The sequence below is a fragment of the Camponotus floridanus genome, unplaced genomic scaffold, assembly GCF_003227725.1.
Source record: "Camponotus floridanus strain SB8 unplaced genomic scaffold, Cflo_v7.5 scaffold16, whole genome shotgun sequence".
Lineage (NCBI taxonomy): Eukaryota > Metazoa > Arthropoda > Insecta > Hymenoptera > Formicidae > Camponotus > Camponotus floridanus.
The window spans coordinates 1,722,121-1,743,543 of NW_020229281.1; the positions used below are offsets into that span (position 1 = coordinate 1,722,121).

At 35.9% G+C, this 21,423-nt stretch overlaps 1 protein-coding gene across 3 annotated transcripts in view; it reads left to right on the forward strand.

Moving 5' to 3' along the window:
- LOC105248352 (lachesin) overlaps positions 1-17,136 on the forward strand; it is a 213,575-nt gene extending 196,439 nt beyond the window's left edge. For all 3 annotated transcript variants that reach the window (XM_025406925.1, XM_025406924.1, XM_011253109.3), the window contains 4 exons: positions 3,579-3,635; positions 3,838-3,924; positions 11,407-11,505; positions 14,037-17,136. In XM_025406925.1, the coding sequence (XP_025262710.1) occupies positions 3,579-3,635; positions 3,838-3,924; positions 11,407-11,505; positions 14,037-14,107 (314 nt within the window). In that variant the 3' untranslated portion in view covers positions 14,108-17,136. The remainder of the gene's footprint in view (positions 1-3,578; positions 3,636-3,837; positions 3,925-11,406; positions 11,506-14,036) is intronic.
- The last annotated feature ends 4,287 nt before the right edge of the window (positions 17,137-21,423 follow it).

Below are 21,423 nucleotides of genomic sequence, written 5' to 3' on the forward strand. Positions count from 1 at the left end.
AATATTTTTATCTTACCTAAATCAATTCTCTTTAAACTTATATATGTCTTGGTATGTATATCTGATGTTCCGCAAATAAAATCATTGATTTCCCGTTTGTACGTAATTTATACCGCTAGGATACGCTAACAATTATTCGTGCAATGAATAACATTTACTCTAGACAATATTTGAACGTCTTGCGTGCTCATTATAGTCACATGGCAGAAGGAGAAATTGGATAGTAGAGAAAGATGAGCCGGTGAGAAAGGGAGAAACGAAGCGTTAGTGACGTACCGATGAAAAGGAATGATGCTATTAGGCTAATTAAGTCGTCTTAAGATTTTAATGAGTTCTCCTCGCTCATCTAGTGACGATAAATCAATTTAGTAAATGTTTGAACGTACAAGTTTCCAACAAAAAAATTGTGAATATACATATTTTTTACAATATATTTATTATATATTATTTATTATATATTTATTATATTTTATGCTAGTTTATCTTCACGAAACTGTTGCTAAATTCAAAAGCATTGCCGCGCAAAATTTTTTCGTTTATGATAAATTTTCGTTAGAATTTTCGATAACTACTATCGATCGATTATTATGCGGTGTCAAGGAGGAATTTTTAAATTACACGACACGATTTTATATATATTTCTAAGCTTTGGAGGGTTAGAGGCACACACGCTCGTATTTAATCGGACATAATGAGAGAGTTGATTCGTCGCTGTCACGTTAACTGGTTCAATCATCAATCAGCTCGGCGAAGGTAAATGGTCAGGACAACGGGTTTTAATATCTCCGGAGGAAAATAAAAGTTAGCGCGATAAATCAAAGGTGAAAAGTCGCTGCCTTACTTTCTCTCTCTTTTCCTTCAGCGGCCTTTTTTCTCTTCTCTCTCCCCTTCTCTCTCTCACTTTCTTCTGCTATCTCGCTTTTTTCCTCATTGCGTTCTCAGCTTTAATCTTTCTGCCTTCCATCGGTGACTTGCAAAAGTGATAAATGAATTTTACCCATCGCGTGTGCCATATTTATATCTATAAAACTGGATAATATTCCCTCGTAATAACCATGATGACGCGAACGATCACAATTTCCAACAAATGTGATTTCTTCGTTCGAATATCAAAGTATTGATTTTTTACACGTAGAAATTTATGAATAGAGCAGGCAACGACAATCGCGAATTTAACGCTTCTTCTCTTTCGATTTTCCATCGTAAAACTGTTATTACTTTTACGTCCGCATCTATCGCGCGTATGTAAATATAAATTTCGCGCGGAGATAAATATTTAATATAAATGTCTCAAGATAAAGCTGCAACGGGGTTCATGCCATTGTTATAATTCTGCGGGGAACATCGTAGCCAATCGAGTGAAACGGGTTGAAAGTCATTTAGGTATTATCTTACAGAAAAGACGGCGGCTACATATTTGCGTTACGTTCGCGTGTGTAAACACGTCTGCCGAGACGCATACTTTGTCATCCCTATCCTATTTACCCTGAGGAGGACGCATCTTTGCAGTATGCATCGCGTGCCACTTTCTACCACTTTCTGACGACGTGGTAATCGCTCAGATACGCTTGCGACAAATAGCAATGACCTCCTTTTATGTTTACGAATCATCGAAATTGTCTATATTATTACACATTCTTAAAAATTTTATCGGCAAACGCTAAAATTACATAGATGAGACAAAAATAACCATTTCTAGATCCAATGATAAAATGAATAATCGTATTTTTCATCGTAATTTTAATAATGCGAACTACGTTTCCAGCTTTTAAAGTGCTCCATCGCGACGTTTTGAGAAAAACTTGACGTTAAAATGGTAAAAAAAGCTATTTTAACGTACTTTACCGTATTACAACTGCGGCATGTAATGTCGCATATGTTGGAAAAATTTTTATTTCATTTAAAATTAAATGCACGTTGAAACTTTTCTTTAAAAAAATTTCCTGTAAAGATTACGGTTTATAATCATTTTTGTGATTAAATATTAAATCTACTAGGAAGTCAGAAATTTTAATATAAATTGGGTCATTGAAAATCACAGACGTATATTAAATATTTCTTATTCAAAATTATATATCGTCAGAGATGTACAAAAATATAATACAGAGTTAATATCGAACTGAAAATAAATAAATCAATATGTCTGGGCTGAAAATGTCGAAATTAAAATATTCTCTCTTTTTTGTACAGAGCATAAAAAAAGCTACAATTATTTCCTTAAATTTTTTAATTGTATATGATACGGCATAAAATATTAACGATCTAAAAAATTATACAATTCATTTTTTTTTGTAAGATAAGCTATTCAATTCCATGAATGAGATTTAATTTATGACTCATGTTAGTATTTATGTTAAGGCAATAAATTTTCGCAATTTTGATTTAATTCTTCCGACTTATTTGTATTTTACACATTTGTGCTTGTCATTAAAGTGAATAATATAATTTGAAAAGAATCTTGTATTCATTTTCTACATCGTTCAAGAATTCATGTATGACTGAAAAAAATGATCAACAGTTAAAGAAAATTTATATCAAAATTTATATAATATTTATAGAAAAATATCGCGTACAAAAAAATGAAGATTATTGAACAAAAATTACAGCTATAAAAATATTCGATTTCACCCCTTTTCAGCCTCTATAATCCTATCCCCCAATGTTTAACAGAAAATGTTGTAGCTGTCCACATAGACAATTATAGCTAATTGTAAAGCCGGTCGATGACGCTTTCGGTAAGGACAAACAAAATTACGGATAATTATTCAGGTACATACCTCCGAATAAGTTACACGGAAGCGCGAATAAGGGAACGAGAAGGGAGAAAGCGTGTATGTACCGGGAGAGTAAAATATGATGTAGAGTTTGGCCGGCGCCACGACGGCTAATACGTTCTAGGGGAGAACTTAGTAACAGGTGGCGCGATCCATAACAGCGCGCGGTGCGAAATTTGCTCAATCTGGAAGGACAAGGGGGTTGCATGTAAATATGTGAATATAATATTTTTAATTCCATATATTAATTTCGTGACTATTGCGTTTAATTGTCCGAATTCTTCAAAAGAATTTAAAAAAGAAGAAAATAATAGGTGTATATGTATCCCTTAAATATTTTTTGTTAATTTTTTGTCTACATAAAAAATACTTCGATCGAATCAACAATACGTAGAAAAAAAAGAGTGTCACCGATTGAGAACAAGAATATAGATTTGAAAGAATAAAACTTCGTGAAAAAAATAATATTGTTATTTTCGCCACCAAAATTGGAAAAAAAATTATAAATGAAGAAGGTTTTTTTTAATATAAAACAGTTTGAGAAAAATGTACAGATATTTTGTAAAAAAAATAGTTATTAATTTTGCCATGAAAATTGCAAAAAAAATATAAATAAAGAAGGATTTTTTTTAGTCTAAAACGGTTCGAGAAAAATGTACAGATATTTCGTCAGGGGATTCTAATAATTAATTTTGTACGAAATATATATATATATATATATATATATATATATATATATATATATATACGATATCAATTTAGATTCGAGCTTCATATTAAAGAGGGAAATTTGTTTTGTTGCAGTGTCAGCACCGCCTAGCACCAGTCCTAGTCCGTCTACCACGGAGATCGCCAAGAAAGGTGAGACCTTGAGAATGTATTTTCTGTTCTATTCGTGATGATTGAATATAATAAATTGTAGCAAAATTGATGAATCGCGCTTTTAAGGTCGCACGACTCGCGTCGTAAAATTTGACGATACCATATAATATACAATCGATATTATTCACGATATATCTCGGTCGCTTGAATATAATTTTCCAATGTACATTTACTCTTGCAGATTGGGATTTCATGGGCGAGATGAATAACTCTGTTTACGGGAATCCAAGTTCGCTGACAATTCATAATGACAAGAATATCAAGACAGGTGAGTGTGAATATTCTCGAAAAAAGAGATAGCGACGCATCTTCTTCTTTATTTTTTTTCTCTTACATAATGTGTTCAACTATATGTAATTTCATGAATTAAGAGAATTGACGCATTTTTCAACAAAGTAATAATGCACTCGTCGGCTGTCGCGCAATATAACAAGCACTTGAAATATATTTGGGAAAAGTATTCTCTTCAGTCTTGATCTCTGTTCGAAAAGTGTATCAATCATTCGGATCTCTCTTTCTCTCTCTTTCTTTCAAAGAACATATTTGAAAAAAGGAAATAAAGATAACGAGACAGAGAACAAAATTTAGAACCGACATAATGTCGAAAGTGATGAAAGGAAATGTCTGTTAAATAGAATATCACATCTTACGCGAAAGCTGGGAGAATATCAATACAAATTGAAACATCAATAACGTATCGAATTTACTTGTTTTAACTCCTACACATTGATGTATTGACACATCATTAGTATTGTTGACGTTAAAAAAAATTCTTGATGAATACATGAGAGAAAGATTTAAATATTTCATCGGTATATTCCAGGTAGCGGATTTACATATTCAATCTGGTATCACATGTAGCTAAATGACATTTCATAACTAGATTTTCCAGTAACATACTTTGAATCTCCTGACGCTATTAACTTCGATGTTAACTGGAGCCAGAAGATCCATCCCGAGGAATCCCGGGATTCGATTGCTTTAAGGGTGGTTTGAAAAAGAGCAAGCAACTTCCTCTTTTTAAAGAAGGGACAAAAAGAGAATAACAAAAATAAAGTCTACAACAAGACAAAATTTTCAAGGCGAATATTTCTTTGATTAAAAATTATCTTCACTATCGCAAAAATATAAAAAAAATACTATTGTTTTAAATCATTATATCCTTAATATCGATAATCTTAAGTGAGGACGCCAAAAAGAATCCTATATAAATTAAAGATCGAAACGTAATAATTTGCAAAAAGGGACGTGATAAATTGCGCTACTTTAAATTTCAAGCATTTACTTGGGAAATCAAAACACACAACGATTATCAAAAAAGCTTTGGTTAAAGCGAGAGAATAAAAGCAACGAGAGAATAAATGTAAAGGTAACAAGAAAGAGAGAAGGGTGAAGGGGGAGGAGAAGAGGTAACTGAAGTGATGTTCGTAACAGGAACACGCGAGTAGTGGTTACGGAAAGAGCGGAAAGGATAGATGAATGGATAGAGAAGCTGGGAAGGGAGGAAGAGAGACAGAGAGAGCTGGGAACAGGGTTGACTGGGGTAGAAGAGATCCCTGTAACATCAATATTTCATGTATGCTAACACGCCGGAACTAATAATGCTCCAGCGTGGAAGACCCAAGAATAATATCAGCCGCCACTGTGTAGTCCGCGTTCTCACCGTCCCTTATCCTCGCCTTTCCCTTCTCTCGCCCCTCTATTTCTTTCTTTGTCCCTCGCTTTGCTCTATCGCCTAAAACAGCAGCGTACAGCGCACTAGCGTCCTTTTGCCGCCTTGCCGTGTTAAATTTAATCGAAAATTCGTGTTTCGTTGCGGGGGGGAGCACCGTGACGGCCTTCCTTACCTCCACGTATAACTCCAATGTCATCATCCGCAAAGACAGGAGGAGGGGAAGGCGGTAAAGAAAGGTGAGGGCGAAAAGATGAAGCGCTGAGAGAGAGAGAGAGAGAGAGAGAGAGAGAGAGAGAGAAGGCGAGTAGAAGTGAACGGGATGTGGTAAGTTTGAATACGGCATATGTCTCCTTGTTTCTCCCTCTCTATTTGAAGAGACTGCGAGGAAGAGAAGGAAGGACAGACTGTGAAGAAAGGATGAGGTTTGTAATTGCTGCAACATCTGCGGTCTGCAAGGTGGCATTAATGTTTGCTCCCTTCGCGGTTTCTCTCTCTCTCTCTCTCTCTCTCTCTCTCTCTCTCTTTCTTTTTACTCCCTTTCTGTGTTTCACCCTCCTTTTCCACCCCAATGCTGCCGACTGAAAATCTCTCTCTCCCTTATCGCGTCGCTTCTCTTTTTTTCTTCTTCTTTTATCTTTTGGTTACATTTAACCGAGTCCACTTTTATCTCTCTCTTATTTTCTTAAGCAGTTTATTTTTATGTCATCTTCTTTCCTTAACATATCTGTTTGACTTATATTCTCTTTTGGTCCGCCAGCGTCTCTTTTTATATCCATGCTACGCTTGTTACGCAATTTCACCAATAGCTTCCTCCTATTTCGCACAGTACATTTTTTTCTCATATAATTTATTTCATTTGCTTTATCTCTCATCGCGCCCTTCGCGCTTTTTGTGCTGTATTCTTCAAACAATCCAGTGGTCGTGCCTTCCCTCCTATTTGCGTTGTCGCTTCTCGTTATTTGTATCGTTGAAAATTAAAGGGCACAAGTGTACACTTAAGATTAAACAGAAGATTTGCTCGCGGGTTTCCTTCGCGCGGAAGGAAACCCTAGCATAAACAGCCCCTTATTTGCTCGTAGTGACTTGCGACAATCTGTCGTTGAGAATACCTAAACATAGCGCGCACTGCATCTTAACTTTCCGTATAAGACGGTATAATGCTATTCATGTGACGCAGCACGAGAGGGTACGTTTACTTGTAAATGTTACAATGTGAAGCGGTGTATGACATTAAAAAAAAAGATGTTTACAATTCTCGTACAAGATGCATCTGCTATGATGCTCAAAGGGATTAAAAGATACTTGAAGAATTTTTTGCGCAACGAAATATTACCTCGTCACTTGTGTGACGATTCTAGTACGACATCGTACAATTGCATCTTTTACAGACCTTACATCATCGTTTATTCCCGCCTCGCATTAGCTCGATTTCCTGATGGCAAATTACATAAGCGACCGTACACGGCCTACGGTGATAAGTCACTTCGAGGTTCCGATGGGAAACAGAGCAAGTATTGTCGCGGTATCATGACATCTCCCGGAGCACATATGCCCTTAGGTGTCGCTTAATTCCCCGGGGCGGCGTTACCCGCCTGTAATTCTGGGAGAGCATGTATAGCGATTGGTTTAGCCGCGTGCCTTCGTACGATTAACACGTTCTCCATTCTCTCGTACGTAACGTGCAGCATCGAGAATAGAGGAACGAAAGTAAAAACGCAATTTGGTTAATTTATTTTTTTCCATTCTTTCGAATAAATAAAATTAGAATTAAATGAAAGTAGATTAAATTTGCCTGCAAATGTATATTTCGGGAGCTTTATGGGGAAAGAGTTGAGTATCGCGGAGCCAACGATAAACGCGAGGTAAACGTATTTTCTTGAAACGTCAGTAAGGGAAATTGTCGAGGAATTCAACGAGGTCCTGCCCGTTGCGTGTCGAGTTCGGCGAAATTATTTATGACGTGAATCAACATCGTAAAGAGACGCGTTAATTACAAGTACAACACGCCGTGGCAATATTGCGCGCCGCGTGACACGTATAAGTTTAGATCTCAGCGTGCGCGCGACCTTAGACCGCTGTTAATTTTCTTGGGGAACAAGTTAGCCAGGCAGCCGCACCTCAGGGACACGAGTAGCATTGACTTTGTCGCGCGCCCCAATATCGGCCGACATCAGCTCGCCCGAGGAGTAAACGCATACACGTGGATCGTTTAATATTCACGGAATGCGGAATGCGAAATAAATACGCACACAATTTTAATAACAATAATAATATTTAAATAAATATATATATATAATTTATTTTATGAAATCATATAATTATAGAAATTAAGTTATTAAATAGTCTTATAGAAATAATGATAGGTCAAGGTCTTGGGAAATTAAGTGAAATATGTGATTTTGATTTAAAACTTTTATCATAATGTATAAAATAGAAAAAAATGTAAGCTTGAATGAACGCTACCGAAATTTCTAAAGTAAAAAGTATAATTTGTGAAAATAATATAAGAATTATAATAATTAAATTGTTAATTGAAGGTCCAGAAGATCTTAAAAGAGTTAAGAGTAAATGTCCAGCAATTATATTTGCTGTTAAACGGATAGCTGATGTTAAAGGACGAATAATGGAGCGAAAATACGTTAAACATTGCGATGATCCGTTTTCGAATCCGCTAGTTAAGAGACTAATGTCTAAAATAATAACTGTCAAACTTAAACTTTTCAAAATTCTTATTTGCAGTTTATTTGATTTGCAGATATCTTCTCTTTCCTTCTAAAATAAAAAATGGCAAAAGCACGAAAAATATCCACTCGTCTTATATTAATATAAGAGATTTTATCTTTTTGATTAATTAGACTGATTAATTAGATGTTCTCGTATAAATACAATTGATAATTTTTTCAGAGCTGATATTTTATCTTGCCCTATGCTAAATTGTACCAGACATATTTGCACAGTGCACCTTTCAACATTTCAACATATATATGTATATAATAATAATATTTGATACAAAAATATCGAGGTATCGGGGAATTAAATTCTTACAGACTGACTTTCTTTTTTCAAAGAACTTTGAAAAAAGGGATATCGAGATATACGTGGACATAATGACACACGTGAATGTTTCATTGCAGTTTTACATGCGACGCTCGAATTTAGGTCACAGCGTCTGAAAGCGTTTATCAATATTTTTGTATCTTTTTTTGTACTGTAATTCGCGCATATTCAAAAGCATCAGATTCTTACATTAATTTATACATATAGACGTTCAATTACATTGATTACATTTTAAATAAATACAATACAATTTATTTAATGATACTAAAAATTTTAATTTTATCAAGGCCAGAAGGCACCAAGGCTACGCGTAAAAATTCTAATGCAAGTTACATATAAATTTCGTTGATATTTATGTTTTTATTTTAACTGTGTATTTTTTGATAAAAGAAGGAATACTAAATTTGACATGTGTTTTTTAAACTGATATATATATATATATATATATATATATATATGTGTGTGTGTGTGTGTGTGTTATTCCTTAGCAAGGTAAAGCTACACCAGGATTTTAAACTTACTCTGCTTATTGAGTTTACTCATCAGAAGCATGTAGCTTGTACATTCGTTGCCTCGTTTATATGCTAAATCGGCTTGTATCGAGAGAATTATTCCAGTCTAAAAATTTTTTCTTGTAACTCCTTCGACAAATGATATAATCTAAAGTAGTGATTATTGTATATATATTACGTTAATTTACACATGTAAATTGTCAAATTTATTTCACATTTATTTTCACCATTCATTTTTATTTTCATATTTCTCTAGCTTTCAATGAGTATCACGATTTTAAAGGCAGTTTCTTGATTTTCTTGCATTTTTTAAAAGAGACCAAACATTTGAAATAACAAAAAAAAATTGCGATACAAAATTTCAAGTATAAATATCCACAGTAGAATAAATTTTCATATTAAACATTCAGTTAGAGATTAAACTTCAAAAACAGAGCGGTACGGTTGGTTCTAATATTTATTCCTCTTCTCCCCTGATCTTGTCCCACTCTTGAAAATTGACCGTCAAACAATTGTCACGACTATCTCCACGACAAAATTCCGAGTTGACGTGCAGATAACACTCTCCCGCGAGCTTACACGCGCGCGTTTGTGCTCTCGCATATATACATCTAACTCCCTAAATACGTCGTCACCCACGCATAGCTATAGAAACAGCCGCCCACGTTGCGATAGAGATTCTCGCATATAGGAAACTATAGAACTGGCCCTTCCCTCTGGGCAGGCAGCAGCGTGATACGTATAGCGCATGATACACACTGTCACTGCTAATGTTTAGCCGAGATTTGCATACGTCTGTCTAGCCTATCCATTGCGTCGCCGTACAACGGTGTCTCACCTCGTTGTCCGAGGGTGTATCCGGCCGGTGGTGGCGACCTTACGTACTATCAGCTACCCAGTATTATGCACACATGGACATGTGCATACATGGTGGGCGCAAGCGCCATACACCGTCATGATCGCCCATTACCTTGCCCGAAATAGGCTATCGTGCCAAGATCGTGTTCCTCGACCTCGCCTTGCCCAAACTAGCTTGCATTGCTCTGCCTCAGGGGTTGTGAACTTACAAATCTAATCATGGGGGAGGGAGAGGGAGGAAACGAAGACACAAAGCGGTATTCACGAGCAGCTTTGTTACGCGGGTATTTCGAAATTAAGCCGTAAGCGCAGGTTGTGCCGGTCCTGCTGTTGCCTGTTCCTCGTGTTTAACGCACTTGCGTATGTCGCTGAACTTTAGTCAATTTACCGCACGCACATGCATAGACGCAGCTTTTAAATCATCATAGAAATTGATGATAAAGATCGATTTTATTTGTAATTATTTCTATTTATAATTGCATTTATAATTGTTACTATTTCTTTACAAAATCAAGAGTAAAAATATATATGCGAAGACACATATCAATTGTTTAGCCCATGAAATAAAATTTATTTGATCGTCAAAAAAGATTTTTATTAGATATAATACACGGCAAAAACGGCGTATAACACAAAGACGACTTGTACACGTGATGTATACATGTTCTAGATACATAAAGTCTGAGTGTGTGATTTTATCAAGAGCGATTTTATTCGTAATTATTTCTATATTTATAATTGTTATTATTTTTCCACAAAATATTCTTATGTTTAGAGATATAAATATACCAAGATTAAAAATATATATGCAAAGACACATCTCAATTGTTCAGCCCATGAAATAAAATTTATTTGATCGTCAAAAAATATTTTTATTAGATATTAATAATATATATTTTTTATATTTTATATAATTTATATATTTTAAATATCACTTATTCAGCTTTTATTTATCAGGTAATATTTATTTATTCATGTCTCTTTCAATCCGCTAGATATAATACACGGCAAAAACGGCGTATAACACAAAGACGACTTGTACACGTGATGTATACAAGTTCTAGATACATAAAGTCTGAGTGTGTAATTTTATCAAAATATACCCCTCGTGCGAATTCTATTTCGTTACAAGAATGTAATCCAAACTGGCGGGCCGGCGACACACAAGCGTGTGTCGTGACACGGATAGAATCTACTTGGTGCGGTATAAGGGAATTGTGTTTACTCAGAGTTTGCATACTAGTTAACGCGTTTGCCACCCACTTTATGCGTAACAGGCTCGTAAACATCTTCAGTCGAAAGGGCTACTTGTCGCGCATCCCTTTGTTCGCGGTTCTGCTGGCTATGCGAATCACACAATCCCCTCTTTTGCTCCTTTCGTTCTCTCAGACGTTTCTCCCAGACGCCGTCCCTTCTGTCTCGACCTGATTTCGCGCCCTCTCGTCTCGAGGTGAGATTCAATTTTTAATTCATTTCCGTAACATCCGGGAAACACAAATTGCCGTTAATGCACAGTAAACTTTTCAACTAAGATATTTTTATCGGGGTTACTCTTGTATTTCATGTATCGTTAATGTTACGCCGACATAATTCTTGCAATCATTTTTCTATATCGATAATATTTCTCAACTTTCGTATTTTTTTTAAGGTACCAAGTTCCAGTCGAATCTTAACGAAATCGGAAGATCGGAGCAAAAGTCGTCCGAGTTGGATAGGAACAGAAATTACAATTGGCCTCCTGATAAGGGTAAGTTTGATATTTATTTCTTTTTTTTCGTAAGAAATTTGATAAATTTCCCAAGGAGATCATATTCATGCGAGAGCACTTTTATTTTCTGACTAATATTCTTTGAAAGAAATATCACAAAAATAATATTTATTGCAACGCGCGTCATACATTCGATTTAATGCAATCAATTAAGCGGAACCTATCCAGATACGGAACACGTGCCGAACAATAAACGACGAGGGGGATGAATCCAGCTCTCGGCAGCGAGCAAGCTTCACGCGAGGAGACAAAACGCGAGTTTTCCTCTCGGAAGATGCGGTTTATCTGGCATTTCGCGACTTCGCCACGGCATTTAAATGGCTGCGTTTCTGAGCACGGGTCCAGGCCAGGTGTAGCACCTTTCATAATTCCGCCGAGCCTTCGGCATTATCGGATAATTCTTTTCTACGCTCGCGCATTTTTTCCTTCCGTCTTCTCTTCTTTCCTCCCGTTCCTTCTTCGGTAATTCAATCGCCGTTCGTTCCCCCATGCCGGTCTCTCAATATCTCGCTCGACCGCGGTTACTTTTAAAAAGAATTTGCATAATGGCGCAGTGTGAAAATCCGGGGACGATCGCGATAGTCTCGTAGAAGTAGGTAATTTCGCATGGAAAAAAAAAAACGGAAGCGTAACTGAGGAAAACTGCGTTGCAAATCTCCACATGTAAGCGTCTTTGCATATAAAAATACGAGAAATAACAAATGTTATGCGGGGGAGGACTCGCGGAAAATTTTGTTTCCAAGTAAAACGCTAACAAGAGGAGAGGACTACTCGACGAGAAGGAGCTCGGTCTTAATTCCGTTATATAAAGTCGCAAGCTTGAGGTTGATACTCAGACAATTGCGATGAATTCGATACTGGAAAAAGATACGAGAGATTGCGCGCGTCATGCACATCTTATCAGATATCGCTTTTTTGTTTTTTTTTTTATATATGTATGTATTTATATATAAAGCGTCGTCTACAATGAGATTTTAAGGAGACTTTAGGCATAAGACTTAAGAAATTGACCAATCACAGTCAATTATTAAGAGAATATTCGATTGTGAAAATTCGTTGGTCAATTTCTTAAATCTTACGCCTTAAGTCTCCTTATAGACGCCGCATAAAATATTTTGATTATTAATTGAGAATATTTCTATGAGAAAATTAAATGTCTCTCTCTCTCTCTCTCTCTCCCTCTATTTTATATATAAATACATATATATATTAAAAACGATAATTTTAACTGGTATATAAATACCAGTTTGAATTTCTATTCATTATTGCACACAGAAAATAATGTTTTGTCATATTAGATTTCTAGTTAAAATATCTAATATGACAAAACGTCATTTTCTGTGTGTAATAATGAGATATAAATATCGATCATAAATACATAACGCGCGCTATTCCTCTCGCAGAGTTAAAGAGAAAGAGTGGAATAGGACGAGATATCGAGAACTGAGGGAAAGTAAGATCGTACAAAAGTAGCGAAGCGAAGAATTCTCTCGGGGCAGCACAGCAGGGGCCGGATAAAAGAAAGGAGAGTCGAGGCAAGTTACTGCTTGCGCGAGCCTTTGGATGAGACTCGAGAAGACGAAGAAAGGGCCATTGGAAGATGGTGGATGAAGGGAACGACGGGTGGATGGAAGGGGTGATCCAGAGGCGGCGGCCCACCGGGTTGTTTCTGATTCGTAATTAGAGATGAGTGAGGCCGGGAAAAGGCCGGAGAATATATTTCTCTCCAAGCGAGTAATAGCTAACGGTACGCAGTAAGCCAACCGGAAGAATAACTGACTTCCCATTTTTCCCGATTTTTTTCTCTCTTCTCCCTTTGCGTCTATCCCTCTTCCACCCTCCCTGTATCTACTTGGCTCGGTCTGTCGGCCATCGGCACCTTTTCCCCTTCTCCCTCTCTTTCCTTCGCTTCCCTGTCTCTGTTTCCTCGCCCTATCCTCTCGGAGGGAAAGGGATTCTTTCGTGGCAAGCTTCGTGCAACGGGGTAACGACAGATTCTCGTCGAGAAGTCCTTGATTGTGCATTGACCTCTCGAGGCTGCCGATGGCGAGAGAACCCTCCTCTTTTTTATTCGCGTGTTGTCTCGTGGCAACGAGGGCGAATATATCCCGGTGTTATAGTTCCTTTTGAGATGCTGGAATCTCTCAAAATATAGACGCATTTTCAAATCTGCGATAAAGTTTAATTTTTTAATTAAAAAGAGACGAGATATAAAAGTAATTTTTTACATAAATTTTGATGTCATATTATTAATCCAAAGATTATTAGTAATAAAACCATCGAAATGACGTCGATTCTTGAAATAGAGAGAATATTTTATAGATGAAACGTAGCATCTAATATTTATTATTTTAAGCAAACCGTCTACTAACAATATCTAATATTTTAAGCAAATTATTGATTTTTATAAATATATTTGACAGATGCGCATAATTTAGAAACAATATTTCTATAAAAAAATTTTCCAATGTGCTTTTTGTCCTAAATAGTGAAATTTTGTCTAATTCCAGATTCAGCAACGGGCGTGACGACGACCGTGACGCTACTACTAATTACTCTGGCTGTAATGATAATTCGATAAACAAAATCCAAGTTCTCGTCGTTGATACGCGATAGGTGTTGATTCTCCTTAATTAAGGGACTCGATTAAAAAGTAAAGAAAAAAAATTTAAATTTAAAACGACATACAAAGGATCGACACACAACATACATTCATACGCATGCACACACACACACAAATATAACTACACACGAGTGACACAAAGACTGACCGAGATAGTCCGTATTAAATGATGGAGAATAATTTACGCGCGTGCCAAGTTAGTGTAGCAACAAAGTTCAAGAGTGGCCAAGAATTGATGAAGTACGAATCTCCCCCCCCCAGTCCTCCTCATTGTAAGAATACGTATGTGTGTACATGTTTGTCTCTGTGTGTGTATGTATGTGGACTCACAATCAGATGAGGAGCAAGATACGCGGCGATGGGTGGAACAACGAGAAAGAAGAAGGGATGATATTAAAAGTGCAACGACTATCGCTTTCAGTGTAATATATTGTATAACGCTGTAATCAATGACGCCAACAACAAATACCAGTGATCCCGTCTCTGCGAGTGTAGTTTGGGAACGTGTGAGAATGTGTCGTTATATTTTTTAACTGCATCATGGAAGAATTTTAGTCGCGCGGTAATCCCAGTATTTCGGAATATCAAAACGAAACCACTCGAGCTTAATATTGGATTAAAGTTTATGACTGAGGAAACGAGCCCCATTCCCAACGGGGGATTTTGGACTATTTTTAAATTTGTATATCCCTTTTCGAAAGAAAAAAAAATAGTTTCTTCTCCTTCATTAGTTGGTATAATAAGAATTTTCACTTTTATTGACAACATAAGGGAGGATTGCACACTTGAAGATCATTCGTCGTAATGATGCGTATATTTCGAATGAACAATCGTGCGAATGTAAATCGCGCTTCGAGCAGAGTTTATTTCTATTGCCATCAGGTTCGACTCGGTTTCAGCTACGATATATTTCTTAAGCATCAACAATTTTTTTTCAGATAAAACGTGAGAGAAATATGGCATTGCGCGAGCGCGTATTATCTCCAGCATCGATTCTCCACTTCTTCCCTCCGCAGACACACCCTTTCTGTTCTATCAGGAGTACATTCCAAATTCTCCGATTCTCCTCGTTCGAGCTCTTGCATCTTTACGTACAGAATCGTGGATCCCATCTGGATACTTGAGATTAAAACGTCAGATTCGGTGCAGAGGAGTTGCTCTCGCTTAAGGAGACAGTCGAAAGAAGCGCGAGAATGACGGAAAGGGGGAAAAGAAAATGGAAAATTTGCGACAGGGGAAGTGGAATGGAATGAAGATATGCTATAACGAGGAATCGAGTCATTCATTGATTGCAAGCAGGTTTTTTTCGAAACCGCAGATAGAATTGGAAGCAAAAGATTATTACTAGATTAATAGATTTTTCTTGGTTATCGTTGAAATAAATTGATTCTTTTGCGTGTTAAAAAAATCCATACTGGACAAAAAAGATTCACGAAATTTGCCGAAGCCTTTTCTATTAATTTATAAATTAGATAGATTATAAATGGAAATTTTATTAGCAACTGTCATAAACACAAATGCGAGACAAGTAAATAAATTAAATCATATATTTATTTATTAATTAAAGATGATGAAACCGGTTTCATCATATCTTATCACGATGTGACGCTATCGCAGAACATGAAGAAAAAGTCAATTTATTATCGTAATTTACATTTCTTGTTTTTGACATCATTCCAGATAAGTACAGCGAATGATCTTTAACGTAGCATTAAAAGCTTATCTTTTATTACCTGTCTTTTATTGTATTTGCTATTTTCTATGTTTGATAAAATAACGTTCTTCTAAGAATCGACTATCCTCATGACATATAAAACAAATCGAACAAATGTATGTATTTTAGATTCGTTAACATGGAGACTTTGCTGTTAGAAATCTATCGCAAGATTGGAGAATCGGGAGATAAAATAATTGCGAGATAAATCAGACGTGTCTGGAAGGTGATCGAATTCCGTTTCACCACGCTGTTACGTCGCGCGATCAATTTGTTTACACGTTAATTGATCAAATTGGGATTTGTTCGTAGACGGTCGCGAGCGGCTGCCATGTCGGTTTTAAGCGGACTTCGAACTACTTAGGAATATCCATTATTCAGCGTACATCTTGTTTAAAGCAACAGGTTCGAGAGTCCCTGCACTCTGCGCGCAAAGGAGTTAATGCCTGCTACGGATTAAAGAAGGGAACGGCTCGACTTAGGGATTACGTAGGACTTACCCTGATGAGGTCTGTAATCGTATCATTCGCGAGACTACCTCTCGGTCTTGTAACCTTTTAAGAGTCATAAGCATGAGAAAATCATGCGCTCACGTCGCAGTTTTCGCGATGCGATGCAATCTGCAAATCCCATCGCGACGAATTCGAATCCCGATCTGCTCAACGCAAACTAATTGTTTCCTCGACTGTCAAACGAAATGTCGTATGTGCGTTTATGCGTGTAAACGATTACCCAGCATTAAAAGATATTCTTTATACGTACGTTATAAACAGTTCGAATTTGGTAAAACAAAATTATGAAAGTCTAGAAAAGAGCGGTGTAGAAGAAAAATTGACGATAGAGATGTTTCGTAGCTTAGATTGCATTTGATAAGAATATTTGAATGCATTTTTATATTTAGCATCAAAATGTATGTATAAAAGTGTTATTTGATATTATTGCCATCTCTTTTTCATAGATTTATTCAATTTAATCTTCTTTTAATTATGTTACGTAATTTTAGAAGGAAAACAAATATGATTACTTTACAATTCTTTCGTGAAAGGTAATTGTACTCAATCCGGAGCGGTGATGTCATTTATAGGCACGGCCGATTATGAATGATTTTGAAACATTCTATTCTAATCAGTCATAGAATTGTATACACGCACATACACACGTATGCATCAATATAAACACGGTATATTTTCTAATTCTGCGCGAGACTCAAATATTCTCAAATGAAAAATCAGAGTTTAATATTTCGAAAAGTTTCATTTCTATAAAAAAAAAATCGAAGACAGCAAAATAAACAGCAAAATAAAAATTAGTCGGTCGTGCCTAAAAAGACTCGAAAGATGTCATCTATCGAGAATCGATCACTGCCGTTAACCCACAGAGCTCGCACAGCACAGTATATGTATGTACGTGTGTGTATACGCGTGTATGTGATCGTGCACGTTGTAAAGCAACGGTGATTACTTGTGCGTAACATGCGTAATGCCATTTTCCGTTAGCGTCGTACAGACGCGACATATTTTCTTCCCTATTCCAGATCTCGACTGAAATCATGAATCTAAAACGCGTTAGAAAAATTCACAAAGTTTACCGCGAATCATCCCCTTGATTTGGAAGAAATCAACTGAAATACGAAGTAATTTTCGAAAGTATCCTAAAATACTTCTACAACAACCATCACAGACAATGGCTTATAAATTAAATTCACAATTAAGGCTAAGGGAAAATGGCGACGCGAATTATTCGAATTATCGGTCTAAGGGTGCTCGAATGTTGACTCGTCTCATCGACGAGTCCTGTAAATATACAAGTATACAAATGATAAGGATTATACGTAGAGTAAGCTTCGCAGACTGCGGTAAATAGTGTGCGGCGTGTCGGCGTGTGCCGACGTGTCGTTAATCCGTTTTTCCGTTTTTCGCAATTTCCGCTTTTCAGTTCATTCGTACGCCGTCGTTCCCCGCACGGAGAAATTTCCCGCGCAGAAGGGTAAAATCTTAGCGAGTGATATTTTGACCTTAATGAGTAATATACGGATCGACGTGAAAAATTCGCCGTCTCAGCGTTATAAGCGCGCGACGAGACATATTAAACGCGAAGGTATATATGTATACATAACGCAAATTATAAATATGAAAATACAAATATATATATATATATACATACATATATATATATATATATATATATATATATATATATATGTGTATATGTATAAGTATATATATGTATATATATACAGGGTGTCAGGGCAATCTCTTCGCCAAAAAAATCTCTTGTAACTTACCTCGAGAGCTTTTCAAAACAGTTAATAAAATATAACTATTAACTATATAAATAGTTAATAAAACTATTAATTAAACACTATTAAACACTATTAATAAAAAAAAGTATTTTTTCATCGAGTACTTTTCGAGTTATGAGGCTTGAAAGAATTTCATAATTTTTACATAAACCATAAAATATATATCTAGTAAAATATTCATTTTTCGATTATCTTATCTTAATACTTTTATGTACAAAATAATAAGAGGAATTAATTGGTGTGTAGAAAACACATGATTGTTTCGAAAAAAAATATGTAATTGTTAACTGCAAATTACAAATTTTTTCTTCGAAATAATTGTGTGTTTTCTTTACACCAGTTGATTCTTTTCATTATTTTGTACATAAAAGTATTAAGGTAGGTAAGATAATCGAAAAATGAATATTTTAATAGATATTTTATGATTTATGTTAAATTTAGAGATCATTTCAAGCCTAATAACTCGAAAATAATACTCGATGAAAATAATACTTTATTATAGTGTTTTGAAAAGCTCTCGAGGTAAGCTACAAGAGCTTTTTTCGGGGAAGAGATTGCCCTGACACCCTGTATATATATATTTATATATACATATATATATGTATGTATATATACGAATTATGGGGGACTATATTGAGTACATATATATATATATATGTTATATAATATATTACGATATGCTTTGCGACGTTGAGTTGAATGTTGTTATTTACAAGAGAACAAGAAGAAACGAGAAGTTCTTATGAATATTCTCGACGTATGTAATAAAACAAGGGGTTACGTAAAAACTCTACAAATCGCGTTTTTCTTCTCGTTCAGAATCCCTCTCATCTCGCCCTTTTTTCAATGAATATAAAATCTGCTCTCTCTACATGAAACAGCATATAATAAGAAAGAAAAAAAAATTGCAAATTATATTTCTTAATTTATAATCTATCTCGCTCTCGTTACGACCCATTATATTAATATTATAGTAACGCGAGAAAGAGAGTGGAAGCAGATAGAATATTGTCGATTGCCTCGACGGAGAATAAAGAGTCAAGATATTTTTATCAAGAGATTTTACAGATTTTTTTTCAACTATTGCCACAAACGCAAGAGGGTTTCCGCTACTAAATTATCTGATTTGTTTATCATTATTTGATCTCAGTTCTTTATCCTAATTAAACATCTAAGTCTACGTGCTTATGGAGGAGCTCCGAAAACGTTTCATCCCTCGACCCGCGATTCTGTTTGCCGCGGGTAAGCTAAATACAGACTGAATTAGGGACAGAGGGGAGAGAAGGGAGAAAAGGGAAGCAACATTCGGCGAGGAAACGATGCTGGGCCGCTGTTCGTAATATTTGGGCGTGAATCCGCAGAGTGAGACGCTATCTACCATCGATGGATTAAATCTCAGGCCGACTATGTGTTTATGTGCTCCAGCCGTGGGTGGTGAGGATGGAAACGAGGACAGGAGGTGAAGGAGCGGCACGAAAGTTCAACAACGTCGGATACGTCGGTGTAGCTGAGATAACCGGATCGCGCTAGAAGATCGAGAGGGAGTATGTGTCAACCTTTACACAATACTTCGCCGTCTATTGTCGCTGACATTGTAACACAAGCCGCGATTCGCCGGTCGGCATACTAACCGTGGGATTAATTCCGCGTGCGGCCCGTCTCGGGCCGGCTATACGCGTAACACGTCATACGTTTCCCCGCCGACAAGTTACTAACAGTTTATAAGCCCGTAAGCCCGGCAATCGCTAATTAAAACGACGCTATTTCTCGTTCGAAAATTAGAGGACGAGATTGTTTGACGGGCGGAAGTTTAACGGCGTTTAATCGACACGGCTCGTTTATTCAGCTCTCAAGCTATCCTCGCGTTACACGTCACTAAGATATATGAGAACATTTTTGAAAATATTGATTAAAATTGCAAAGTATTTAACTTCTAATATAGAACCTTGTCGTGTTATCTAATTTTTAATTCATGAAGAGAATATATATTTAACATTGATGAATCAAAAATTTGACATGAAATTTACAAGACTGTTCACCCCAAAATAAATATTAAAATAAGCGTACATAAATTATACCCGAAATTTTGATCTCTTCATATTTCTATCTCTTTGCGATATTTCCAGAATAATAACGTTACATATTATTTTGGAAAACGAATAATTGCCATGATGAATCAAAAATTTGCCATGAAATTTACAAGACTGTTCACCCCCAAAAAAATATTAAAATATTAAAAAAATATTAAAATAAGCGTACATAAATTATACACGAAATTTTGATCTCTTCATATTTCTATCTCTTTGCGATATTTCCAGAATAATAACGTTACATATTATTTTGGAAAACGAATAATTGCCATGATGAATCAAAAATTTGCCATGAAATTTACAAGACTGTTCACCCCCAAAAAAATATTAAAATATTAAAAAAATATTAAAATAAGCGTACATAAATTATACACGAAATTTTGATCTCTTCATATTTCTATCTCTTTGCGATATTTCCAGAATAATAACGTTACATATTATTTTGGAAAACGAATAATTGCCATGATGAATGTTGCTTACAGTTTATATGTTCGGAGAGCGAGTTTTTGCGGTGGCCGGAGAGAAAGAAAAACTTCAATGAAACCTTGATGAGAGCCGAGTTGTTGGCAAGAGTAGGCATTGCAGCAGATTATGAATTAAATTTACTTTCGGACTCGCTCTTTCTCTCTGCGTTGGTCTCTTTTACTTCATAATAGGTACGGTCCATGGCGAGCAGCCGCTTCGCCAGGCATTTCCGTCGACTTCATTCATTCATGCCTCTCTTTTCTCCAATGTCCTCCTCCCCTTCGTTCAGCCGCATTGTCAAAGTGTTCTTTTCCCCTCGAGAGAATCGCCGAAAAGTACTCGCGGATATTATCACGTGGATAAGTATAAATTGACCCGTCAAAATTTTTTTATTAATTTTTCGAGGGAATCTTGCAGCGAAATTTTAGATTGAAATTAAGAAGTCTTTATTAAATGGAATAGAAAATTTTCGCTAACTGATTAAAAAATTAAAACTTTAAATAAGGCTTAAAATTTTTTAATTATCTTATTAGAAAATGCTAAAGCACAATGAAAAATTGAGAAATTACCTGTGCGAAATTTAACTTTGTTAATTATTTTTCAAGATACCAGAAAAGAAACGTGCAATAGAAATTTTTCTAATAGAAATCAACGAGCAAAAAATGCAAGAGAAGCGAAGAGACAGATGTTCACAAGATGTGCG